This window comes from Euprymna scolopes, chromosome 41, assembly GCF_053919585.1.
Source record: "Euprymna scolopes isolate OS-2025 chromosome 41, ASM5391958v1, whole genome shotgun sequence".
Taxonomy (NCBI): Eukaryota; Metazoa; Mollusca; class Cephalopoda; order Sepiida; family Sepiolidae; genus Euprymna; species Euprymna scolopes.
Window position 1 is genome coordinate 70522565 of NC_136522.1, and position 12157 is coordinate 70534721.

The window sequence follows — 12157 nt, forward strand, 5'->3', positions numbered from 1 at the left end:
AAAATATATTTCCACAGAAATATATATATATATATATATATATATATATATATATATATATATATATATATATACTTCTGTGGAAATATATTTTCTTATAATATATACCAATCCTTATTTAAGAAGCTCAATGTTGTGAGTAGATGACAAAAGACTATATTCCAAAATTCATGATGTTGACCATCTTATAATTTATTCCTTTAATTCAGTTGACAATATACAATACTTGATAGTATCTTTTTCATAGCACAAAATCAATCACTTAATTATTATATCAATCAGTGAATCTATTATGCCCTTAACTCATCAGAAGAAATAGCAACAATCAATCTGTTAAAAGGAAATAAAGTGCGTTTTGACATGATTAAAATCCGAAAATTGGAAAAGAAGCTGTGAATACCTTATAATGTGTTTCCATTGTGCCATTTTGAATTTTATCTCTTCCATTTTTAGGCCGAATTTTTCGAATATAGTAAATTTTTTTTTTTAAACAGTTTGTTCTTTTTTTAAAAAATTTGCTTGAAATTTGCCCTTCTCCGATTATTTTATGTACATATTTATGGTTATCTTCAAGTTTCGTCACCCGACATTTATGATTTTTAAATTAACAGAAAAACTCTTTAGTAAACTTACGTGTGTGCACAGTTTCTAATACAATAAAATCGATCCCCCATCTTGGAACCGTTTGACAAGAACATGCGCACCCTTATTTTTTACATAAATGATTTTTTATTTATCAATCGAATGTGCATTACAGTACCAACTAAAGACTTTTAAAAATTGATTTTTACGTGTATTTGGGTCTGTATTCCATATTGTTTTCACTGGTTGCCATGTTTGTTTTCATGTGCACATTCAATTTCAGTCCTCTCTCCGATATTTGCATCAATAAATTTTATGAGTAAGTAAAAAGGGACTCTCTTGCGTCGCCATCTTGCAAAAGAAAATAAAGGCTGGTAAGTCCACAGTACTTCAAACTTTGCGAGATCAGCTTCGTAATGCTAATGATTTGACATTAATCGCTTTAAGTCATTTTAAAATGTTTTTTTTTGTGTGAAAAGAAAACTACTTGATTAATTCATGTGAATTTTGGAAGATGGCATTTCGGCTTTATTTTAAAACTTTTGGGTTTGTATTACTGTACACATAGATTCGAAAAAGTTGTCAAAAAACAAATATATAACAAATAAATGTTATCAAAGGCAAGATAAGTTACTTTTCTACCAAACTGGATATATTTTTCGTGTTTTTATTCAATGTAAAATGTTTATTCAGCTCGAAAAACATACAGTGTTTTACCGATGTATTGGAAAATTCAAAATGGCCCCCGACTCTCTTTAACACAGTAAGTTTGGGAAAAGATGTTATAAATAATAAACTAGACAAAATACCGTTAGAAATTCGCTCAATATATGTTACCGTGACATAAGTTGACATATATTCGGTGGTTTTTTAATAGTATTTGGTCTAATTTATTATTTATAACACCTTTTCCCAAACTTACTGTGTTAAAGAGAGAGTCGGGCGCCATTTTGAATTTTTCAATACATCGGTAAACACTGCATCTTTTTCGAGCTGAATAAACATGTTATATTGAATAAAAACACAAAAAATATATCCAGTTAGTTAGAAAAGTAACTTATCTTGCCTTTGATAACATTTATATGTTATATATTTGTTTTTTGACAACTTTTTCGAATGTGTACAGTAATACAAACCCAAACTTTTATTGGAAAAATCAATTCAGGTTATTTGATTATGTAATAGAGCTGACATCTGATCAATGTAGCTGCCTTCAGCCTCAATCACAACCTCGATGTGGGTCCGGAACTGGGAGCATGCCTTTTCCACAAGCGTCGATGGGAGCTCGGCAAAAACTCGGCGGATGGCGGCAATCAGGCTGGCTTTGGTGTTGTGGGAGGTCATGTTGGTGATGTTCTCGACATATGACAAAACGAAGTAGTCTAGCGAGTTCAGGTCGTTGGAAGAGGGGCGGGGGCTAGTGAGAGAAGGGTACAAAGTCGTAGCACTCCTTCTAAAGCCAAGACTGGGTCTCTTTGGACTCGTGGGCCGCCGCCAATTCCTGCTGCCACATCCATGGTCTGCCAGCAGTCATGGAATCACCACAATCTTCAGCACATCCAGGTACACTTTGGTGTTGCCTTTCAAGCAGACTTCAAAGATGTGAAGTGGCATGATATGGTCCTCACTTGAAACCACACCAAAAACCAGAAACTTTGTTTTCATCGCCCTGGGCACTAATTCGCTAATTTAGCCTTTTAAAAGCACTTTATCCTTTTCTTTTTTTGGATTTTAAAAGCTAAATTAAAAAAAAAACTAAACTACTTTTAAAAAAGGCTAAATTCGAAAAGTTTGGCCTAAAAAAGTCGAGTGGTCTTAAAATGGGTGATCGATTTACTAGAACGTTGCATTAGAAACTGAACACCCCTACGAATATTTAAATATTGATTTTTTTTTTTTTTAGTTTTTTTGATAATCTGCCAGACTAGTGTTCATTCGATGATAATCCGCGGGGGGGGGGGGGAAGAAAAGACTAAAATAAAAAAATTAGAGAGAGGGGGCAAGATTGTTCAGATCTGCTGATTTTATATTATTATTTAAAAAATAAAACTACTTGATCAATGTATGTGATTTTCGGGATATGATAATTTCGTTTTGTCATGGATACGTACATCATGCGTTTTTTTCTGTTTTTTTTTTTTTTTTAATATGGAAGAAATTCTGAAGAAGAAAGATTATTCCTGATCTAGAAGAAATACTGGAGAATAAAAATCGCTTGTTTCCGTAAAGATTCGTCACTTTCCGGAGATTTCTGGTTGTTTTTAATGCCGGCGCATGCGTACTTGTCACTTCCGGCCGCATGGTGATATATCTAATGTCCTTCTGCTTTAACGAGACGGGTTAAAATATACGGAAAATGGATAATTCACAGAAGAAATCGAGCTTTTTTAATCCTTATTCCAGTGCTGATCCGTCGATGGCAGCCGGGGGTAAGTAAATCTCTCATTTAATCTTTCTTTTATTTGTACGAAAAAAAGAAAACATTAAAATAATTCTAATATCGTCGGTAAACACGATGACCTTTAACGGGGAAGAACGAATAGTATTTCCGTGTTTATGACGAAATTTTTGATTTCGAATCGTCCGTAAAAATTCTTTTTTTTCTTATTTTGTGATTTGAAGAATTTTAAAAATTATTAACGAATTTGGCAAGTAAAACTTTTTAATGGACCCCCTTCCTATTTGTTCGCTATTGTTTTTTTTTTTTTTGTTTTTTTTCGGTGCTGGAGAGTCGACAAATCGATTTAAAAAAAACTTTTTTTTTTTTTTTTTTTTTTTTAAATTTCATTTTCACCCCAAACAAGGCATATTGCCACTTCGTTGTAGGGGGCTACTATCAGGACATGGGCATCAAGGGTACTGTGTAGGGAGTTGGGTAGCAAGATGTCGGTTCACGTTGCACTTGAACTTCTGCATGTCAGTACAGTTGAGGAAGCAGGGACCCGGCAGGGAATTCCAAATAGCTGTCTTGGGGAAGAAACTACTGGAGTAGAAGGCTCTCTTACATCTAGGGATCTCAACTGTGAAGGAGTGGGATTTAGCTGTTTGTCGGGGGTATTTACGTCGAGGGGGCACAAGTGCTTGCAATTCGTCAGAGCATTCACCGTTAAAGTACTTGTAGAAAAGGCAGATGGATGCAACATTTCGTCGATGGGACAGAGGCTGAAGTTTAGACGACAGTTCAGGATTGGCGACTCTCTTTTGAACCTTATCTAGGAGCGAGAGACTAGTGGTAGATGCACCAGCCCAAATATGACAACAATACTCGTTTTTAACTTAAGCAAAAACAATATTACGTACTTAATTGTCATGTCGAAAACAGTAATATATCCAAAAATTACGAAAATTCACCAAGTAGAATAACTGCTATTGTGTTTTTAGTAAAAAAAAAAAAAAAAAAAGTATCGCTATAGACAACAAATGGCGCACATATGGCCCATCTGTATTTTTTTTTTTTTTTAAATTTATATCAGTATTTGTAGGGGGTGTTCAATTTTTAATGCAACGTTTTAATAAATCGATCACCAATTTTAGAACCTGTCAACGTTTTAAGCCAATTTTCGCGAATTTAGGCTTTTTTTTTTTTTTTTAAAGCAGTTCCCTGAATTTCGCTTTTTAAAATAATCTTCGATAAAAGGCTAACTCTAACATTTTTAATGCCTATTTAGCGACATTACCTAAATATTACATAATAACGTCATAAAATTTTTTCTTTTAATATTAATAAAGAGTAAAACTTTTTTTTTTTTTTTTTTTTTTTTTTCAAAATAAATAATGTGACAAATAATTGTTTAGTTAGTACGACAACGTCAGTAAATAAAAAATGGGTATGCACTTGCGTCAGGAAGGGAGCAACACGTGTTTTTTTTTATGCTGGTCGCCATGAAACTCAACGGCCAAGGAGTACCCAGAAGTTAATAAATATTAAATAACGTTATAAAATTTAGACAGTTTTTCCACGGATGCACGATTTTAGATTACCGTTTTTTTATATATCAACACGTGGTTAAAATTTAAATTACGAACGAAACTAATTATTTACGTTTATTTAGATGTCATGACGGTGTAATTTGCAACCTGTTTTTTTTTTTTTTCTTTTCTTCATGCAAGGGTTCATATTTACAATGCCTCCCCACGGGACAGACTTGACACCAGGGTCGCTTTTTAACGTGGAGAAAAGGAACAAAAATAAAAATTGTCTCAATCGTGAAGGACTTCTCGTCCACTGAGAGAAAACAAATCAAAGTGCAACATTTGAAGAACAGATACTACACTTTGATCTTGGCCGGATGAAAGGCATAGAGGCTATGTTTACGACCTAAACTTCATACCTGCCTTTTTTTTTTTTTTTTTTTTTTTTTTTTTTTTTTTTTTCACCCCAAACAAGGCACAGTGCCACTTTGAAGTTGGGGGCTACTACCAGGGACATAAGTTGCAGGGTTGCTATGTAGGGAGGTGAGCAGCAAGATGTCTTCTTACATCTAGAGATCTGTGTAGGGGTGAGATTTTGCTGCTTGTCAGGTTTGTCTGGGGTATTTACCTCAAGGGGACACAAGGGCTTTTAGTTTGTTGAAGCATCCACCATTAAAATACTTGTAGAACAGGCAGAGTGATGCAACATTTTGTTGATGGGACAGAGGCTGAAGCTTAGATGACAGTTTAGGACCTATCAGGTTGGCGACTCTCTTTTGAATCCTGTCCAGGAGTAAGAGACAAGTAGCGGATGCACTAGCCCAAATATGACAACAATACTCCATACATGGGTGAATGGTGGTCTTGTAGAGGTGCAGGATACTTTCAGGTGTAATTTTCTAGTATGGAAGAGAGAGCCCACCTTAAAGTACTTTCAGGTAATGTATCTTTAGGCGTAATCCTAAATCTGGGTTGGCAATACAGTACACTATCCTGTACTTAGGGTTAATTGATTCGGGTTAATGTTGGCTAAACTCAAGATTAGTCGTTTGTTATTTACAAACTATTTCAGCAGGACTGTCGGTTGCCAGTAAAGATTCTGACAAAATCTTTTATTTAAAAAAATATTTTTGGTAATATCGCTAAATAGGGGATACGAAAAAAAATAATGCGTTAAAAATGTTTCTTATCTTAAACATTATTACATGAGGAGTCATTTTGAGTAAAAAGTTAATATAAACTTGAGAAATCAAGATGGGTGCCACCTGCAATTTTGTAGAGCAAGTGGCAACCTTGACCTTGCGATCAAAATAGTGAAATGGAACGGACCAAGGCAAAACTGACAATTTTTAACTTTTATTTTTACTTATCTATAATATAAATCTCACCTGTCTGTTTAAATGTATGTATGTCTAAAACTTTCGACAGAGGCGATGGATTTTCACACGGTTGGTATCGTTTTGAAGCTTGCCCCTTTGGATGACAAATATCGAAAAATTGACTAAAAATATTAATTCCTTCACCCTCAACTGGACACTTTTCTACAGGGAGGGGTCACTTTTTTTGCCGATATTTTCGAAAGTCATCCCCTCTTTTTGATTGTCTAGCCTTAATTAAAACCTATGTCACTTCTGGTTTGGTGATGTATGCAACAGCACTTTTTTTTTTTTTTTTTTTTTCACATTCTTTTCCTCCTTCGCGGTACGGGTTCGTTCGAGGCTTTTTTTTTTTTTTTTTTTTTTCAGATACCTCCAAACACCCGGGCATGTTTAGAATAAATGCAACAAAAGGTTGATAATTTCCTCTACTATTGGATCATATTTCCAGCGGGCAACGCCTGTGCACAGATCCTGCTAGAAAAAAATATATTGTTACGTTAAATTCGGTAAATTTGTTAACTTAAGTTAACTTAAGGCTATCAAGGGCTTGTTTACGTTGGACTTGAAGACAATCAGATTGTAATCAGCTGGAAAACGGAAGACGGTTCCACAGGTGTGCAGTTCTATGAAAAAGCTTTCTTCAGGGAATCTACATTTCGGTTTAGTCACAGATAAAGAGTTGACAACAGATTTGGTGTACGTGTTCCATTTCAGATCAGGAGTAAAGGTCAAGCCCAGAAGCTTGTCAAAGCATGAGGCCTCCCCAAGACGAGAGCCATTCATTTCAATTGATGCCAGATGGGGTTCAGAGCATTGATGATATAAAGATAAGCTTGGTTTTAGATGCATTAAAAGTAACCAGCCACTCCTTTCCCCATTGTACCACTTGGTCAAGATCAGAGGAGAGAGAATCGGAGAGAACTTGATTGTTTACGGTCTTAGATGTGCTACCATAGATGGTAGTGTCATCAGCATAAATGTCTATGAATGATCTAAGGATGTGATTTGGAAGATCATTAATGTAGATCAGGAAGAGAGTTGGGCCCAGGATGGACCCCTGGGGGACTCCAGCATTAATACTGTGAGCTTCTGATTTTTGCCCATCAACTACTACTCTTATGAACCTATCAGAGAGAAATGATTTAATAATTGAGAAAACATTTCCAGCTATACCATAGCTGGAAATTTTGTGAAGTAAACCTTTATGCCATACCCTATCAAAGGTTTTTGATATGTCAAGAGCAATTGCCCTAGAAAGGTTGCCTCCGTCGAGAGATTCACTAATCCTATGAGATATAACTGTAAGCACATCTGCTGTAGATCTAGCAGAATGGAAACCATATTGCGTGTCACTAAGAAGGTTATTTTTGCTGAGATGGTTGCTTACTTCTCTATTTAACACAGATTCCAGCAACTTACTCATGACACACAGGAGACTTACAGGCCTGTACTGAGAGGGAGATGAGCGATCACCTGAATTCTTAAATACAGGGCATACTGATGAGATTTTCCAGGGTGATGGGAAGCAATTCTCCTTAAGACAACGTTTTAAACAGGTTTCTAAGTATGGGCGCTAGTTCTGGTTGAAGTTTTTTGCGTACTATAATTGGAATACCATCAGGGCCGATTGCTTTTCTGGAATCAAGGTTTTTGATTAACTTGGCAACATCACGTACAGATATTTATATATCACATAGCGTGTTTTCTGATACACGAGGAAATCTTGGAGGTTTGCAGCCTTAATCGCAAAGGATCGAATTAGCTGCAAAGTTCTTGGCAAAGAGTTTGGCTTTGTCTGATGTTGATGAGATTACCTCGGGTCCATTGATAGGTGTGTCCAACTGACCTTACGAATATGTGAAAAAATATTGAATAATTCGATCCCCTGTCATTCCAGGCTTATAACTACCCGAAAAATGTAATTCAAACCCTAATTTTTTTTTTTTTTTTTCAATTAAAGGAGCAAGGACCAAGGTTTCATTTTAAAAAAAAAAAAAAAAAAAAAAAAAAAGTTTTAAACTTCGCACTTTACAGGTAAATTTCTAAAAAAAAACACTTTTGTTTTAAATTTGAATATATTATTTATTGATCTTTTATCTTCAATTTGTGATATATAAAACTTTGGTGAGTAAAATATTTACTTTTTAATAGACATTTCAAAATGGAGGGGTGTGAATTTAAAAAAAAAAAAAGCGTTTGTCTAAAATATTATATTCGGTTTATACGAAAGAGCATAAAATTTCACATTGACTCTGAAAATATCGTAAAAATTTAACCAATCGAAAAATTTTGATAGATTTTTAAAGTTTAAAAATTGAAAAATACTGAACTCGTAAAATTCAATTAATTTCATTACATAAAAAAAAATAAATATTTCTATTTTTTAAACTACTTTAATAGTTTATTTTGGAAGTATAATCCATAAAGAAAATAAACAACCCACTTTTTAAAGAGAAATTACGAGTTTTTTATATTTTATTTGCAGTTTCGTGTTAGGGGTGTGAAAAATTCCCCCCAAATTCTTAGACACCTAGTCCATTGATGATAGTTATAGGGATATTAAATTATAGCAGTTTCTGCGATACGGCATCTTCTGTTTTTTTAGTTATGAGGTGAAAGTACAGACAGGTTTCTAAATTTTTATGCTATTTAAGCACATTAAAATATTTAAGCACATTACAATATTTAAGCACATTACAATATTTAAGCACATTACAATATTTAAGCACATTAAAATATTTAAGCACATTACAATATTTAAGCACATTACAATATTAAGCACATTACAATATTAAGCACATTACAATATTAAGCACATTACAATATTAAGCACATTACAATATTTAAGCACATTACAATATTAAGCACATTACAATATTAAGCACATTACAATATTTAAGCACATTACAATATTAAGCACATTACAATATTAAGCACATTACAATATTTAAGCACATTACAATATTTAAGCACATTACAATATTTAAGCACATTACAATATTTAAGCACATTACAATATTTAAGCACATTACAATATTTAAGCACATTACAATATTTAAGCACATTACAATATTTAAGCACATTACAATATTTAAGCACATTACAATATTTAAGCACATTACAATATTTAAGCACATTACAATATTTAAGCACATTACAATATTTAAGCACATTACAATATTTAAGCACATTACAATATTTAAGCACATTACAATATTTAAGCACATTACAATATTAAGCACATTACAATATTAAGCACATTACAATATTTAAGCACATTACAATATTAAGCACATTACAATATTTAAGCACATTACAATATTAAGCACATTACAATATTTAAGCACATTACAATATTTAAGCACATGACAATATTTAAGCACATTACAATATTTAAGCACATTACAATATTTAAGCACATTACAATATTTAAGCACATTACAATATTTAAGCACATTACAATATTTAAGCACATTACAATATTTAAGCACATTACAATATTAAGCACATTACAATATTTAAGCACATTACAATATTTAAGCACATTACAATATTAAGCACATTACAATATTTAAGCACATTACAATATTTAAGCACATTACAATATTTAAGCACATTACAATATTAAGCACATTACAATATTTAAGCACATTACAATATTTAAGCACATTACAATATTTAAGCACATTACAATATTAAGCACATTACAATATTAAGCACATTACAATATTTAAGCACATTACAATATTTAAGCACATTACAATATTTAAGCACATTACAATATTTAAGCACATTACAATATTAAGCACATTACAATATTAAGCACATTACAATATTTAAGCACATTACAATATTTAAGCACATTACAATATTAAGCACATTACAATATTTAAGCACATTACAATATTTAAGCACATTACAATATTTAAGCACATTACAATATTTAAGCACATTACAATATTTAAGCACATTACAATATTTAAGCACATTACAATATTTAAGCACATTACAATATTTAAGCACATTACAATATTTAAGCACATTACAATATTTAAGCACATTACAATATTTAAGCACATTAAAATATTTAAGCACATTAAAATATTTAAGCACATTACAATATTTAAGCACATTACAATATTTAAGCACATTACAATATTTAAGCACATTACAATATTTAAGCACATTACAATATTTAAGCACATTACAATATTTAAGCACATTACAATATTTAAGCACATTACAATATTTAAGCACATTACAATATTTAAGCACATTACAATATTTAAGCACATTACAATATTTAAGCACATTACAATATTTAAGCACATTACAATATTTAAGCACATTAAAATATTTAAGCACATTAAAATATTTAATTTCTTTTCTATGGACAAATTTATCTTTACTTGATCTTTGACATTAAATATTTTCGTTTACTAGCCAAATAGAAAAGTTACTAGCCAAATAGAAAAGTTACTAGCCAAATAGAAAAGTTACTAGCCAAATAGAAAAGTTACTAGCCAAATAGAAAAGTTACTAGCCAAATAGAAAAGTTACTAGCCAAATAGAAAAGTTACTAGCCAAACCCACATGATTTTTAGAATATGACATCTTCGTTCTGTTACGAGTATGTACATCATGAATATTTTTCTGTTTTTAATTTAATAAGTGTAATTCTAAATACACAACAAATTTTATGTTGATACTTGAACGTATAAACATTCTAATTTCTTCAGATATTTTTTTAAACAAGCTTTGTAAAAAAAAAAAAAAAAGTATATTGTTCTATTAAACTTTTATTGTTTAAATAATTAAACTTTGTTCGTTTTATTTAAAAAAAAAAAAAAAAAAAAGTTGAAAAGATATTTTTCACTTAGCTGTGGGAGATTGTCAGTGAAAGAAATACAATTGCCAAAAGATAAGCGTTTCATTATTTGGAGTCGTCATGTTAAAAAATCACTTGCAAATGCGACTGTGCAATGTAGAGCCCTGCATTACAATCTCTGTATGCTTACAGAAAGTAATTTTTTTTTTTTTTTTTTTTTGTGGAGGGGGGGGGGCATTCATTGTTGAACCATTTGTAATGATTCGATTTTCAGTTTCAACAATACATTACAATTTGTAAAAAACTAATTTAAACTTGTCATTTAATAATATCAGGAACCAAACTATTTATATCAAAATTTGAAACTGTTTTATTTTTCCTGGTTTGAGGGGGGGGGGTGATGGAGGGCATAAAAACTACACTTTCAAATCTGTTAGGTTGTTCAGTTTCTCCAATAATTTCATAATTGTAAATACTTTTATACTCCTAAATATATTCACTTTTTAATAATTTCAAAGTTTTTTTTTTGAGGTGCGGATACTTTATTACAGCATTTTCTGCGGTACATTAGTATTTCTGTCTATGACAAAATTACGTTTATTTGTTAGATGAAAGTACTAAAAGTTTTATTGTTTTTCACCTTCAACAATACATTACAATTTGTAATTACATAATTTATTGTCATTTAATCAAATCAGGAACTGAACTACTTGTCATAATTTGAAATTATACTATTAGTTTAGATGCTAAAAATAAAAATAATGTTAATTTGAAATTACTCCTCGTGTAATATTTAAAAAAAAAAAAAAAAAAAAATAATGCCAATACAGAATTATTTTCTTGCTATCAATACTGGTATTCCCAAATGGTCACCTATTTGTACTAGTGATTTCGAATTGAGCCATGTCATCATCATTAAGATATTATTGCTCGTCTGAGCTCCAATCTATGGTCACTCCTCATCAAACTTTCACGAGAAACACTCTAGCTGAAAACGTTATCAATAATTTCCCCCACTCTTTATCCGTGTCTAAACCTAGACGTAGATTCCATGAGCAAAGTTTCTTTCTTAGAACTGCGCACCTGTGGAACTGTCTTCTATTTGTCTGCTTTCTGACTACAAAACTGGTCTTCAAGTCCAACGTAAACAAATTCTTGATATGCTGTTCTCCTTAAATACTCCAATTTACTAAATTTCTACTAACAATTACTACAACATTGTCACATTGACTACTGTAAACTCATTAACCTTATCCTTGATTGGCCTCTGGGCCTTGATAAGTGGTGAAAAACAAAAAAAACAGTATTTAGTGACTTTACCCTTCTGACCGGCCCAGCACCTGTTGGACTGAGGTACACCGCCTGGGTAATACCTAGGAGGTCCACCTTCCAAGGCCTTGCCACCGGGCTTTCCGGTGGGGCAAGTTTATTGCTTGCTGCCTGAGGCGCCCCGACC

The 12157-nt window shown here is 32.2% G+C and overlaps 1 protein-coding gene across 1 annotated transcript in view; it reads left to right on the forward strand.

The window, feature by feature from the left end:
- The first annotated feature begins 2830 nt into the window (after positions 1 to 2830).
- The window catches only part of LOC145266614 (mitochondrial import inner membrane translocase subunit Tim23-like), a 33522-nt gene continuing 24195 nt past the window's right edge, over positions 2831 to 12157 (forward strand). Inside the window, exon 1 of the mRNA XM_080122518.1 lies at positions 2831 to 3011. Coding sequence (XP_079978644.1) covers positions 2939 to 3011 — 73 coding nt within the window. The 5' untranslated portion in view covers positions 2831 to 2938. The remainder of the gene's footprint in view (positions 3012 to 12157) is intronic.